Here is a 16,030-nt window from a genome sequence, read left to right on the forward strand (position 1 = left end):
TCAATGATGATTGTCAACTAATAAAGGAAATGTTAGCAAAATCGAATAGAAAAGTAAATATAATTTTTCTTTGATTGGACACATGTGTTTGCTTAAACAATCAATCCATGGACCATGAGGTCAAAATTGAAATGAACAGATACACAAGCAGGGAAAATCCAATGGTAGTCATAGGGTGAGAGATTCCATTGCAGCGCTTTGAGACAATGTGTCTCAGAGACTGTCCTTGGTTCATAGCAGCTATTGTAGCTTCACAAAGCACATCTTTGTTTCGCAATGATTCTGTAATCTTAACATTTTTGCTTGATAAAAGACACCTTGACCCCACATTGAAACCAATGAATGAATCATTGTGAAAATAAACATGAAAATGTATCTTGCATACTGAACATATTTATAAGGAGTCTTCTGTGAATCAAGTATAATAGAATAAATGCTGCCAAATTTTCCTTACTTAATGTACAGATTTAAACATTCTGACATTGCTCATCCTAATATTTATATTTCGATATTTCTTAATTCTATTCTTTTACTTTTAGATGTGTGTGTATTATTGTTAGATACTACTGCACTGTTGGAGCTAGGAACACAAGCATTTTGCTACACCCGCAATAACATCTGCTAAATATGTGTATGTGACCAATAAAATGTGATTTGATTTGATGAGCAATGACAGGTAGGCTATCCATCAATTCCACTTCTAGTCTCATTGATGGAAACAAAATGCCTAAACACATTATAAGCCTCATATTGGCTCATCATATAACTTTCCCACATGATATGAAACCCAAACAATTGTGCAATTTACCCTTTCCCAAAGCCTATGTAATATGTCCTTCCATTATAATTGGTGTTACTCTCAGCCATGTGTAGACGTTTTGAATAATGTACTGGTTGTTCCAACTATTTGTAGCTTTTTCTATTCCTCTGTGTTTCTGTTTGTTCCCAACAGTGTTTCAGTGACTGATATTTGTGACCTTCATATACTCAATAAAGTAGGACAACACATTGAATCACACCCCACTACCCTCAAGCACCATAGGTCTACTCATAATTATTCAGTACTGATGCTATAACTAAAGCCTACTCACAGAGCTTTAAGCTATACATATACAGGTAACTGCCAAAATAAAGGAAACACCAATATAAAGTGTCATAAATAGGGTGTTGGGTCACCATGAGCCAGAACAGCCTCAATTCATCTTGGCATAGATTCAACAAGTGTCTGAAACTATATTGGAGGGATGTGACACCATTCGTCCAAGAGAAATTCCATAATTTTGTGTTTTGTTGATGGTCCTGGAAAACGCTGCCTCAGGCGCCGCTCCAGAATCTCACATTAGTGTTAAATTGGGTTGAGATCTGGTGACTGAGATGACCATGGCATATGGTTTACATAATTGTCATACTCATCAAACCATTCAGTGACCACTCATGCCCTGAATATGGGGACATCCTATGGGATAGTAGCCAAAATAATGGCAATTTTTATACATGACCCTAAGCATGATGGTTTTAATTGCTTAATTAACTTAGGAACCACACCTGACTTCGTGATACTTTGTACCCCTAATTTATACTCAAGTTTTTCCGTTATTTTGGCAGTTAACTGTACATCTCCCGCCATTAATTATCATTTGTAGTATGTGAGTGCTGAGGTATGCTATACTGTACACTAGACCGACGTTTGCCGTGACTGTACAGCATCATCGGAAAAGGGAGGGTTAACCAGGCAGCATCTCCTCCCTCTTTGCGGCCTAACGGTGACGGACCCAGGTGACAGTTCACCGTGCAAACCCCGGGCATCTTCTGAGGTTTCTGGAACGTAGCGGGGTGGGGCCCCTCTGATGCGCAACCAGAAAGCCGATCCAGACCGCGAATGCAATGGGCTCCTCACAGCAAATTCAGTCTATTTCAGTTTAAATTATAGTAGCTTTGTAGAACCAGTAGCCTACAAAGGACTTTCCTCATTTGTATTATAAGGCTCTTCAATTTCTTACCATCCAGCAAGCATCGTAGGATTTCTGAAAAATAGAGACATAGGTAGACACGTACATTTTTCTGACTGGACATAATTTGAGTGTGCGCAGGGAGCATCATTTTCCCGTCTCTGGTCCGTGAGTAGGACGTTCATCCAGGCCTCTCTCATCAGTAGCCTAAAACTTTGATTCAGATTTTAAGTGCATAGGTTATTATATATCCATCGTTGATTATGGCCTGGCCGTGCATCACACGGGCTTGCTGCATTAACCGCTTCTGGAGTGAGTTAGACAAAGCGGACATCGCTGTGCCTTTGGTTTTCACGAAATATTCGGATGTGGCTGAGGTGCAGCATCTCCACCCTCAGCCTCCATCTAGACAGACGAGGACCGGCCCCATCACCATAGAAACCCAGCCTTCTCACAGTGAACAGGAGGCGGCGGCAGTAAAGGCACCGCCCGCGACTGGTGCCGCATCAGGAAAACATGGCTGTAGTGCGTCTGTGATGCGCCAGGATTTCAGGGAATGGAAAGATATACGCCCGGAGCCCAGCTGCAAACCCAAGAATGAATATCACCCCTCCGCGACACCTTTCCACAACGTAACACAGTATCAGAAGGATTATAAACCATGGCCTGTCCCGAAAAAGGGAGACCACCCCTGGATCCCCAAACCCAGCCCAACTGCCTCCTTCGATGCCCAAGAACGGGGCGTGGGGACCACAACGAAGCATGCAACTACAGAGCACGAGAGCGGTGTGGAGAAGAGTGAAATTGAAGAAAAGGTGCAAGAGAAAGTATCCAAAGAGAGGAAAAAGAAACCAGTGAAGAAGGAGAAAACTGTAGAAAAGAAAGTGAGTGCCAAAATGGAGGGACAGCCACCGGCAGATGTCACTGTGGAGGGGAAAGGAAGGGCAGCAGCAGACGCGCTGAACAGACAGATAAAACAGGTCGTCTCAACTGGCACTGGCAGCTCTTATAGGTGAGGATCTGACTACAGTGGGACTATGTATTTCATTGAATGTTTATTATTGAATTACATTATGAACACATGTTCTGCCTCTGAAATATACATGTTACAGTTTAAATATGTCAACCCTAAATTAAACATGGAATGTAGGCCACAAATAACTTTATTGTGGAGCCCAAAAGTATTTTAATAAAAAGGCCTAACACAATATTTTGTGTTGCCTGGACAATAGTGTTCAGTGTACAATGTATTACACAACATCTTAATATATAATTGCAGTAACTACCTAAATACATGCATCAATTGTTAATCAATTTATTTAAATGTTGTGCACATGTTGGTAAGCTAAGAACATATTGTGCACAACATCTAAATACATTTGATTAATAATTGATGCATGCATTTTTGGTAGTTACTGTACTAGCAGTAGCAAAGCCAAGATGCATGTAGCCTTCAGTCTATTGACAATAAAACACACATCATCCCTACTGGGCTATATAATCTACTCAAGAAAGCCCACTCTACCTTTCCATCATGAACTGTACATGTCTGTTTTTTTCTAGGTTCATCTTACTTTTTTTTTTTGTGAGATATTTGATCTAACATACAGTATGTTCTCTAATTTCAGTGTCCAGTGATCTAATATTGTCATTGATAGCTGCTGCAGCATTGATTTCTCCCTGTTTCATTCTCCTCTATGGTTTTACCAGATCAATACAGTAGCACATCATGTCAAGGCCAAGGCAGGAAAGGAACTCTGTATATCCCTAAGGCCTCCCTGGAGGGGCTCTCCCTCATTTGTTTCCCTCATTTTTGACTGCATGGTCAATTTGTTTTTGTGTAAAATGTGTAGAGTGTTTTGCAGTTGTCGTCTGTGGGTGAAAGGAACCAGAAGCCCTGTGTTGTAGTTACTGTAATGGGGAGTAAAGTGACTAACGAGTAATGCTACCCTCCCTGTGTAGACTTCGGCTGTAAATCTGATGAGTCATTTCAGTCCATTTCCTTCCACAGATTTTGGGCAACAACATTGTTTGTCTGGGATTCATAATAAAACTAAGTGATTTTTTTGATGATGAACTGGGGAACTAATGAGTTTGCTGAGTTTGCTGATTCATTGTTTTTCAGAAATGAGTTCAAGGCGTACAAAGATGTGAAGCCAGTGAAGTCAACCAAGCCCCAGTCTCAGTACAAACCTCCTGCAGAAGACAAGGACAAGTCCAGCCTGGAGACCAGCTACAGCGCCACCTACAAGGGGGAGCAGGCTAAGGTGCAGCCCACTGACAACAAGCTGCTGGAGCGCAGGAGGATACGCAGCCTGTACAATGAGCCGGGTGGCAAGGAGACCACCAAGGTGAGCCCACATCAACATGCAAGTGACAATGAACACTGACTATTTTATGTTAAAATGTCTATCTAATTGCACAAAATACATGTTCAATTTCGAGTTTTCAAACCCGTTGCTCTGACGGGCCAATTCATGTTTATGTCTCAGTGAAAATGAGGATAAATCCAAATAATGCTAATTAAACTTCAAACTGCATTAGTTACATTGGACATGGTTGATTTCATGTATATGTTCTCCTTCAAGCAACATACTATTTTGATATATGTGCAGTAATAACAATTTTGATCATGAAATTTGATTAGGAAATTCTACATATTACAAACATCCCTGTAGCCTGTTTCATGGTCCTGTTAGGCGTGTATATGGGAGGCGAAGTCAAGTGCAGGAGAGCGGAGTATATTTAACAGGCCCACTTTAATACCGATCAACAACGACAGCACATAAAACATACTAGTGCCACAAACACGGTTTATAACAAAAGTGAAGCGCCTGACAAAATAATCACGTAACAATAAACAATTACACACAAAGACATGATGGGGAACAGAGGACTAAATACATGTAGATTGATTGGGGAATGAAAACCAGGTGTGTATGGAACAAGACAAAAAAAAAATAGACATATGAGAAATGGAGCGGCGATGGCTAGAAATCCGGTGACGCCGAACGCCGAATGCCACCCGAACAAGGAGAGGAGCCAACTGACAGTACCCCCCCTTGACACGCGGCTCCAGCAGTGCACCGACACCGGCCTCGGGGACGACACGGAGGGCGAGGCGCAGGGCGATCCGGCCGGCGACGGGGAAACTCCCGCAGTAGTTCGGGGTCCAAAACATCCACAACCGGAACCCAGCACCTCTCCTCCAGACCATACCCCTCCCACTCCACGAGGTACTGAAGGCCCCCTGCCTGACGCCTCGAATCCAGGATGGAACGAACGGAGTACGCCGGGGCCCCTGAATGTCCAAAGGGGGCGGAGGGACCTCCCGCACCTCAGATTCCTGGAGCGGACCAGCCACCACCAGCCTGAGGAGAGACACATGGAACGAGGGGTTAATACGATAATCAGAGTGAAGCTGTAATCTGTAACACACCTCGTTCACCCTCCTCAGGACTTTGAAGGGCCCCACAAACCGCGGACCCAGCTTCCGGCAGGGCAGGCAGAGGGGCAGGTTTCGGGTCGAGAGCCAGACCCGGTCCCCCGGTGCGAACAGCGGGGTCTCACTGCGGTGACGGTCCGCGCTGGTTTTCTGGCGAAGCGCCGTTCTCTGGAGGTGTAGCCACCGTGCTTCTACACCTGCATTGCTTGCTGTTTGGGGTTTTAGGATGGGTTTCTGTACAGCACTTTGAGATATCAGCTGATGTACGAAGGGCTCTATAAATTAAATTGATTTGATTTGTGTACACGAGCGGCCTCCCATGTGTCCTCCACGCGCATGAATCAGTCGTCCACCGCAGGAGCCTCGGTCTGACCCTGATGCCACGACGTCAGAACCGGCTGGTACCCCAATACGTACTGAAAGGGGGAGAGGTTAGTGGAGGAGTGGCAAAGCGAGTTCTGTGCCATCTCGGCCCAGGGCACGAACGCCGCCCATTCCCCCGGCCAGTCCTGGCAATAGGACCACAGAAACCTGCCCACATCCTGGTTGACTCTCTCTCTACCTGCCTGTTACTCTCGGGGTGAAAACCCAAGGTAAGGCTGATCGAGACCCCCAGACATTCAATGAACGCCTTCCAGACTCTCGACGTGAACTGGGGACCCCGATCAGACACTATATCCTCAGGCACCCCGTAGTGTTGGAAGACGTGATGTGACCAGGTGTGACCAAGGTTGTTGTGGCATGGGTAAGGGGTGTAGCTTACCTCTGGGCAGGTGTCTCGGAGCCTTACACTGGGCACACACCGAGCAGGAGGAAACATAGATCCTCACGTCCTTAGCCAAGGTGGGCCACCAGTACTTCCCAGTCAGATAGCGCACCGTCTGACCGATCCCAGGATGACCAGAGGAGGGTGACGTGTGGGCCCAATAGATCAACTCCTCTGTGTCATATAGCTGTCTGCCTTCGTATTCTGGGAACCTGGTCTGTAGGACAGGGTGAACACAAAACGGGTAAAGAACATGGCCCACCTTGCCTGACGAGGATATCGGTCTCCTCGCTGCCCGGATGTACTCCAGGTTGCGGTGGTCAGTCCAGATGAGGAAAGGGTGTTTAGCCCCATCAAGCCAATGTCTCCACGCCTTCAACGCTTTAACCACAGCCAACAGTACCCGGTCCCCCACATCATAGTTTCGCTCTGCTGGGCTGAGCTTCTTCGAGAAGAAAGAACAGGGGCAGAGTTTTGGTGGCATACCCAAGCGCTGTGAGAGCACAGCTTCTATCCCAGCCTCGGACGTGTCCACCTCCACTATGAACACCAGAGAGGGATCCGGATGGGCCAGCAAGGGAGCCGAAGTAAACAGAGCTCTTAGCTGCCCAAAAGCCCTGTCCGCCTCAGCCGACCACTGCAACCGTACGGGACCCCCATTCAGCAGTGAGGTAATGGGAGCAGCCACCTGGCCAAAACCCCAGATAAATCTCTGGTAGTAATTGGCAAACCCTAAAAATCGCTGCACCTCCTTTACCGTGGTGGGCATCGGCCAATTATGCACGGCTGCAATGCGGTCACTCTTCATCTCCACCCCTGATGTGGAAATGTGATACCCTAGGAAGGAGACGGCCTGCTGAAAGAACATGCATTTCTCAGTCTTGATGTACAGGTCATGCTTTAACAGTCATCCAAGTACCCTGCATACCAAGGACACATGCTCGGCACGGTCAGTGGAGTATATCAGAACGTCATCGATATACACCACTACACCCTGCCCTTGCAGGTCCCTGAAAATCTTGTCTACAAAGGATTGGAAAACTGATGGAGCATTCATCAACCCGTACGGCATGACTAAGTTCTCATAATGCCCTGAGGTGGTACTAAACGCTGTCTTCCACTCGTCTCCCTCCCAGATACGCACCAGGTTATACGCACTCAGGAGAACCAGTTTCGTAAAGAAGCTTGTCCCATACATTGACTCAATTGCCGTGGTGATAAAAGGTAGCGGGTAACTATACCTCACCGTGATTTGATTGAGACCTCTATAGTCAATGCACGGGCGTAGACCTCCATTCTTCTTCTTCACAAAAAGAAACTCGAGGAGGCGGGTGAAGTGGAGGACCGAATGTACCCGAGGCAGGGATTCAGAGACATATGTCTCCATAGCCACCGTCTCCGCTTGCGACAGGGGATACAAGTGACTCCTGGGAAGCGCAGCGTCTGCCAGGAGATTTATTGCACAACCGCCCTCGTCGATGAGGTGGTAATTGAGTCGCCTTCTTTCTACAGAAGGCGATAGCGAAATCGGCATATTCTGGGGGGATGCGCACGGTGGAGACCTGGTCTGGACTTTCAACCGTGGTAGCACCAACGGAAACCCCTACACACCTCCTCGAGCACTCTTGCAACCACCCCGTGAGAGCCCTCTGTTGCCAGGAAATAGTGGGGTTATGATGAGCTAACCAGGGAAGGCCTAGCACCACGGGAAATGCAGGACAGTCAATGAGGAAGATACTGATTTTCTCCTTGTGACCCCCCTGCGTCTCCATGGCCAGGGAGATGGTGGCTTCCCTGATTAGCCCGGACCCTAATGGTCGACTATCCAGAGAGTGAGCCGGGAAAGGTCTAACTACAGGAATAATGGGGATCCCTAAACTAAGGGCTAACGCTCTGTTGATAAAATTCCCAGCTGCGCCTGAATCGACGACCGCCTTATGCTGGGAATGGGAAAATCAGGAAAACAAACAGGTATAAACAGGTGGTCAACAGAGGACTCTGGATGAGTGTGGTGCAGACTAACCTGGGGTGACGCCAGAGTGCCCTGCCTTTTACCTTGACTCCCAGAGGAACCGACACGGCACCGACCAGCAGTGTGCCCTCTGCGTCCACAGATGGTTCACGTGATGGCTCCTCCTCCAGTCTCCCTATGCGCAGCCCCTCCCAACTCCATGGGCACCGGAGCGGGGGTGCTGGAAGATGGCACCAACAGAGCCTCATCTGGACATCCGCGGGTGACCAGCAGGTTATCCAACCGGATGGACAAATCCACCATTTGGTCGAAGGAGATGGTGGCATTCCTGCAGGCCAGCTCACGTCGGACGTCCTCGCGCAGGCTGCATCAATATTGGTCGATGAGGGCCCTGTCGCTCCAGCCTGCTCCGGCGTCCAAGGTCCAGAATTCCAGGGCAAATTCCTGCACGCTCCTCGTCCCCTGCCTCAAATGGAAGAGCCGTTCTCCCACCGCTCTCCCTTCGGGCAGATGGTCGAAGACGGCCCGGAAGCGACGGGTGAACTCCTCGAAGTAGTCATCTTCTCCCCACACGGCGTTTGCCCACTCCAGAGCTCTCCCCTAGAGGCATGAGGCGAGGGCACTCTCTCCCTTTCCGAGGGAGCTGGGTGCACAGTGGCCAGGTAAAGGTCCAGTTGTAATAGGAATCCCTGGCACTGTGTGGCCGTCCCATCTTACTCCCTGGGAAGGGAGAGACGTATCCCACTGGGACTGGCTCCGGATGGGACGGGTAGAGGCAACCCCGGTTGTGCTGGTCGAGACTTCATGTCTCTCCCAGCGGTCCATAGTCTGGACAAAGCAATCCATCATGGCACCAAGATGATGTAACATAGCCGAATGTTCCTGGACGCGCTCCTCAACTCCTCTAACCGGGGTACCTGCTCCTGCTGACTCCATAGTTGGGTGTGTAATTCTGTTAGGCGTGCATATGGGAGGCGAAGTCAAGTGCAGGAGAGCGAGTATATTAAACAGGCACACTTTAATACCGGTCAACAACGACAGCACATAAAACATACTAGTGCCACAAACACGGTTTATAACAAAAGTGCAGCGCCTGACAAAATAATCACGTAACAATAAACAATTACACACAAAGACTTGATGTGGAACAGAGGGCTAAATACATGTAGATTGATTGGGGAATGAAAACCAGGTGTGTATGGAACAAGACAAAACAAATGGACATATGAGAAATGGAGCGGCGATGGCTAGAAAGTCGGTGACGTCGATCGCCGACCGCCGCCCGAACAAGGAGAGGAGCCGACTTCGGTGGAAGTCGTGACAGGTCCTAATAACTTTGGAATGTTGTACAGTGTAAAGTCCCAGAATAACTTTCTAAACTACAAAATTAAGATAAGCATTAGCACATCACAAAACTTATGTAATCAATCAGAGTTAATTAAATCTCCACATGCATGTTTGTGAGCGGTAGGAACGTCTCGTGTCTGCATGCTGTGTTTATATGGCCCTTCCATCTCTCACTCTTGTAGGACTGTTCTGAGACTGAGAGCAGCTCTATTCTAGATCTGCTGTAGTCAGGTGTGTTGTCAATTTATTCTGGAAGGCATGGAGGTTGACCTCAAATTAACTCACACCTAGATTAAGGCACCTTAACCAACAGGACTAGGGTCACATTAGCCACCAAACTGCCAGATATTTCAAACCTTCAGCAAAGCTGTCAGCCACATCCTAAGAGTTTGTACTGCCTCTCTCAAGACCACCAAGAGAGCTTGGATTCATTAAATGAATGTGTTGTTTTCCATGACATTTCACCTCTCAATCCTTTGGTTTGATTGGTGTTAGGAGAGGCACCTTCTACAAAGGGAAAATAGCACAATTTTCTTTACAAAAAAAAATCAGAATTTGTTGAATATGACCAAAAATATAGTCTTGTCCCAGGGAAAGGGAATAAGATTGTGCATATTATGTTAGCTGTTCATATACTAACCCCAACTTCATACTGTAAATTTGCATTTTAGACACAACCGTTTTTTTCTAAACAAAGATTTTGTTCTAACCACGCAATGCAAATATTATCAACAAGATGGTGACATTTGCTCTTTTATTTTTATTTGATGTTAGTAACAGTATGTAACTGTATGTATTGCATGCTCAGAATACATATTTACTGTAACATCTCCAGGAAATTCTTTGCCAGTGTTCACCTTAGAGAGTCCAAAGATGATACTGTAACCTGTACTGATGACATTTTGGCTGCGTAGTTTACCTACAGTTTTAGGAAGATGTCAAGTATAAAATGCCCTCCTCTCTGCCTCTGTAGGTGGACAAGACAAAAACCAAACCAAAAAAGACAACGACAACGAGCAAAATGGTGAAAAAGGTGAAAGAGAAGACCATCGCTGGTGCACTGTCAACCAAGAAGAAAACCTCCACGAGCACCAAGCCAGACGAGTCCATGCCAGAGGGAGGCGTTATCTCAAAAAAGAGCAAAGAGATAAGCAACAGACTGGCTGAGGCAAAAAAGTAAAAACAAAACATCTCTGCACTACTTTACTTAGGGAATTAAAGGCTGCCTAATGAATTAGAGGACTCTCATCCATTTGGTCTATCTCTTTCTCTCTGTATTTTCCTTCATGTTCCTCATCTCTATGTATACGCACTAGATGTGGAGCTTTTAAGTTGACATTTTGATGTTTTCACCATGCTGTCATTTAACTATAGTGCTTTGTGCGTGTCTGTGTGATCGCGGGTGTGTGTGTGTGAGTGTGCACTTACTCTCTCTGTTATAAGTTCAGCACATATTTTGCACATTATTTTGTTGCATTTGTCAATCTTTTGTAGAAAGAAAACCATTGTAAAACAGAGAGTCATTGATACACAGTACACGTAGAGAACCGTTATTGGCTCTTAAATGGCTATTGAAGGCAGTGAGGTTTTGATTATTTTTCTGACTATATCCTCATAGTGATAGTCTCTGTTCTTCTTTTCCATCTCTTAGACTGCATTGACTATCTGGTCTCTGCAGATATAAAATCTTAATTACTGTAGCGTTTCCTGGTTACAGCGACTCCACTCTTTGAACCTAGATTTCATTTAATTATTCAGGAAGATATCTGGTTTCATCAATTTGGTTGCTAAGGAACCAGCTGAACTGTAATGTCATTTCTACAGCTTGCATGCAAGGCCCTCTTTCTGGTTGTATAGTCGCATTCAAGTATCCTATTCCCATGGTCACAATCTAGTTTGTCATTTAAATCATTCATAAGAAATCAAAGGGGGCAAACCATTTCCAGAATAACTGCATGTGTAGTGATAGTCTGATCTCATACCATAAGTGTCTACACAAACAAACAACAAAACTGTCACTGACTTACAGTACAAAAGATGGCACGTAGTATTCTAGTGCCTATTGAAGCTGTTATGTCAACCCACCAGCTTTGTAGTTCTGCCTTCACACACATGGTTCTACTGCCTTCTTCAATGTGAGAACCACTTTGTCAACTTATTTGATACAGTATGAAAACTGATGTATTTCTGATAATACACCCCTCTTTAATTATATGTCGTTATTTTATCCATTACAAAGCTGTGATGCTATTTGTGTGCAAAACCATGTATAATGTTAAAAATGAGCATATGTATGATATAGGAAATAGGATTTTGTATTTACTCAATCACCTCCACTTTCTTCAATGGGCTCAGTATTTACGTGTAAAAAGATAAGGAGTGGGCCAGGATTAGAAGATCCAAATTGCTTTTTGGAACATGCAGCTGCCTGTCTGGAACCATTGATATCAGATCAATTCACAGTGAATGTGAGTGCTACTCTCACCCTGTCTCTCTTATGTACCTGCAGTCTGCCAGTGTGTTACAGTATGTGGCAGTCCTCCTCCCATATGCTGTTGTGCATCTGCTACTGTCTATTGTATCCCAGACCACCCTGCTCTCTGCTGCCTGTCAGGGTTCAGTGTGTTAGACCTCCGCAGCCCACCTGCTCCTAGCGCCTGCCCAGTACTAACGTGTTGAGCACACCACACCTCGGTGCTATGACACTCTGAACTATATGCTGTCAGTTTGATGCAAATGTACTCAAACCGTGTGAAATGATGACAATATGTCATATACTGCAGATGTGTTGTGATTGTGTGCTTGTATTCTCAGCTTGCTCTGAATGAACTGATTAAAAATGTTGAAGCAGAATCTGAATGTTGTGATTTATTACCATGATACAGTATTAGTTAATGCACCTATCTTGAAGCCTTGAACTGGCCCATAGACACTCTCTCAGACTCCTTCAGAAGATGTACAGTGCCCTGGGGTATAAATATGAGGTGACATACAGGTCAAGTTCCCATAATCATCCATCACTATGGGAAAGACTTGAGAATACGGTAATGATGTGCGACAGAAGGTTGTTGAGCTGCACAAATCAGGAAATGGCTATGAGAAAACAGCTCAATGGTTGAAAATGCCCATTTCCACTATCAGGGCAATAATTAAGTTTAAAGAAACTGGAGATGTTAACAACGGGCCTGGAAGACGACGTGTGTCTATATTGACCCCACCCACAGTGAGGAGGATGGTTAGAGTGGCCAAAAAATCTCCAAGGATCACAGCTGGAGAATTGCGAACACTAGTTGGGTCTAGTTGCCATAAAAAGCCTTTGCTGTCATCGAACAACAAACTCAAGCGCCTACAGTTTGCCAAACGTTACTGGAACTTTCAATGGGACCAGGCTCTATGGTCAGATGAGACCAAAGTATAGCAAAGTATAGAAACAAACACCAAAGGTGGGTTTGACGTAGACAGAAAGATATCCATGCCGAAAAGTACCTCATCCCCACTGTGAAGTATGGTAGTGGATCTTTGATATTGTGGGCCTGTTTTTCTTTCAAAGGCCCTGGACAACTTGTAAATAGATACATAGTATCATGGACTCCATCAAGTACAAGCAGATATTACATCAAAACCTGACTGCCTCTGCTAGGAAGCTGAAACTGGGCATTGGTTGGATCCTCCAGCAGGACAATGAACCAAAGCGCACCTCAAAACCAACACAAAAATGGTTCACTGACCACAGAATCAATGTTTTGCCATGGCATTCCCAGTCCCCTGGCCTAAACCCCATTTAAAACCCTTGGGATGAGCTGAAGAGGAGAGTTCACAAGCGTGGACCTCGGAATCTGAAGGATCTGGAGAGATTCTGTATGGAGGAATGGTCTCAGATTCCTTGCCATGTGTTCTCCTATAATGCGTAAGGAGGTTGGAAAAGACTCAGATCTGTTATCTTGGTAAAGGGAGGTTGCACAAAGTACTGAATGAAGGGGTGCCAATAATTGTGGCACACATACAAAACATATTTGTTTTATGTTAAGAATACATTTTTTCTTTCAATTATTTTGCTGTAATTAAAAGTTAGATTTCTGTGAATATTTTGAATGAAAGACCAAGAGGATAAACAATACTTGTTTTTTTTAACAGCCTGTTTTGCTCATATTTACCAAGGGTGCCAATATTAGTGGAAGGAACTGTATTTGTGATTTTCATTACGCTACAGAGACTGAGTGAGAGCTTGCCAAACCCATTGGAAAATGAGGGCACCAAACTGCCTTTTTTTATTTTAGTGGACTTTAAAGATTCAGAGGGATTATGTTAGGTCCAGTGAAGATGGTTTGATTCCTTTGTTATTCCTCATTGGGTGGTAAAATAAAGAGTTTCCTTATGGCAGTGACATTTTTCGACCTGGCAAATTACAATTATTTAAGCATATAGGCCTAAAGTACAATATAATTTACATGTCATCTTGAAAAAAAAATTACATTACAATTTGTAAAACAAGGAACACAGAAACCCATCATCAGGAATTAGTTCTGAGATACAAACGGTCCCATAAACAGGAAGTCAACAAATGACTTTGCGTCCCATAAATAAAAGGTGTCCTCAGACAATGGCAGCTATAAAATGGAAACAGTAATTGATTGCCTTCCTAGCCAATCCATTAAAGGACTAAACACATGCAGTGTCTGTTGTTTGTCTGTGATTCAGTCATCCTGATGTAAAACCTCCTGAATAATTCAGTTGTTATGGGCCACTATTTGGAGAGCTGTATGAAATATTGAATGATGGAGCAGATACGGCAGTGGAAATGCCTAATGCAGTGTTTGGCTAGAAGTGTCTGCAAGCACCTAGCTCGCCATGTTGTGGACCCATAAATCTAATTAAATCATCAAATCAAATTATATTGGTCACATACACATGGTTAACAATTCTAAAACAACTACCTAATACACACAATTCTAAGTAAAGGGATGGAATAAGAATATATACATGTAAATATATGCATGAGCAATGTCTGAGCGGCATAGGAAAGATGCAATAGACGGTATAAAATACAGTATATACATATGAGATGAGGAGTGCAAGATATGTAAACATTATTAAAGTGGCATTATTAAAGTGACTAGTGATCCATTTATTAAAGTGGCCGATGATTTTAAGTCTGTATGTAGGCAGCAGCTTCTCTGTGTTAGTGGTGGCTGTTTAACAGTCTGATGGCCTTGAGATAGAAGCTGTTTTTCAGTCTCTCGGTCCCAGCTTTGATGCACCTGTACTGACCTTGTCTTCTGGATGGTAGCGGGGTGAACAGGCAGTGGCTCGGGTGGTTGTTGTCCTTGATCTTTTTGGCCTTCCTGTGACATCGAGTGCTGTAGGTGTACTGGAGGGCAGGTAGTTTGCCCTCTGTGACCCTCTCTTCAGACCGCACCACCCTCTGGAGAACCTTGCGGTTGTGGCCGGTGCAGTTGCCATACCAGGTGGTGATACAGCCCGACAGGATGCTCTCAATTGTGCACCTGTAAAAGTTTGTAAGGGTTTCAGGTGACAAGCCACATTTCTTCAGCCTCCTGAGGTTGAAGAGGCGCTGTTGTGCCTTCTTCACTACACTGTCTGTGTGGGTGGACCATTTCAGTTTGTCCGTGATGTGTACGCCGAGGAAATTAAAACTTTCCACCTTCTCCCCTGTTGTTCCGTCAATGTGGATAGGTGTGCTCCCTCTGCTGTTTCCTGAAGTCCACAAACATCTCTTTTGTTTTGTTGACGTTGAGTGAGAGGTTGTTTTCCTGACACTCACCTCCTTATTGTAGGCTGTCTCACCGTTGTTGGTAATCAAGCCCACTACTGTTGTTTCGTTTGCCAACTTGATGAGTTGAAGGCGTGCATGGCCACGCAGTCATGGGTGAACAGGGACTACAGGAGGGGGCTGAGCACGCACCCTTGTGGTGTCCCGGTGTTAAGGATCAGCGAAGCAGAGATGTTGTTTCCTACCATCACCACCTGAGGGTGGCCCGTCAGGAAGTCCAGGACCCAATTGCACAGGGCGGGGTTGAGACCCAGGGCCTCAAGCTTAATTATGAGCTTGGAGGATACTATGGTGTTGAATGCTGAGCTGTAGTCAATGAACAGCATTCTTACATAGGCATTCCTATTGTTCACATGGGATAGTGCAGTGTGATGGCGATTGTATCGCTGTGGACCTTTTGGGATGGTATGCAAATTGAAGAGGGTCTAGGGTGGCAGGTAAGGTGGAGGTGATATGATCCTTGACTAGTCTCTCAAAGCACTTCATGATGACAGAGTGAGTGCTACGGGGCAATAGTAATTTAGTTCAGTTACCTTTGCATTCTTGGGTACAGGAACAATGGTGGCCATTTTGAAGCATGTGGGGACAGCAGACTGGGATAGGGAGAGATTGAATATGTTCGTAAACACACCAGCCAGCTGGTCTGCACATGCTCTGAGGACGTAGCTAGGAATGCCGTCTGGGCCTGCAGCCTTGCAAGGGTTAACACGTTTAAATGTCTTACACACATCGGCCACGGAGAGGGTAGCGGGCCGCGTCG

The 16,030-nt window shown here is 45.3% G+C and overlaps 1 protein-coding gene across 1 annotated transcript; it reads left to right on the forward strand.

Moving 5' to 3' along the window:
* The first annotated feature begins 1,742 nt into the window (after positions 1-1,742).
* On the forward strand, positions 1,743-12,332 carry LOC110507809 (microtubule-associated protein 6 homolog). The gene is made up of 3 exons (XM_021588092.2): positions 1,743-2,961; positions 4,075-4,300; positions 10,453-12,332. The coding sequence occupies exons 1-3, from the start codon at positions 2,213-2,215 to the stop codon at positions 10,657-10,659; spliced, it is 1,182 nt and encodes a 393-aa protein (XP_021443767.1). The 5' UTR covers positions 1,743-2,212; the 3' UTR covers positions 10,660-12,332.
* Positions 12,333-16,030: the final 3,698 nt, after the last annotated feature.

This window comes from Oncorhynchus mykiss, chromosome 27 (genome assembly GCF_013265735.2).
Source record: "Oncorhynchus mykiss isolate Arlee chromosome 27, USDA_OmykA_1.1, whole genome shotgun sequence".
NCBI classification, from domain to species: domain Eukaryota; kingdom Metazoa; phylum Chordata; class Actinopteri; order Salmoniformes; family Salmonidae; genus Oncorhynchus; species Oncorhynchus mykiss.

Excerpts from the sequence above, each read along its gene's own strand:
- LOC110507809 (XM_021588092.2), top strand. The coding sequence starts at position 2,213 with ATGGCCTGGCCGTGCATCACACGGGCTTGCTGCATTAACCGCTTCTGG. Across the intron at positions 2,962-4,074 it reads GGCACTGGCAGCTCTTATAG|AAATGAGTTCAAGGCGTACA; the intron begins GTGAGGATCTGA and ends ATTGTTTTTCAG. Across the intron at positions 4,301-10,452 it reads GTGGCAAGGAGACCACCAAG|GTGGACAAGACAAAAACCAA; the intron begins GTGAGCCCACAT and ends CTGCCTCTGTAG.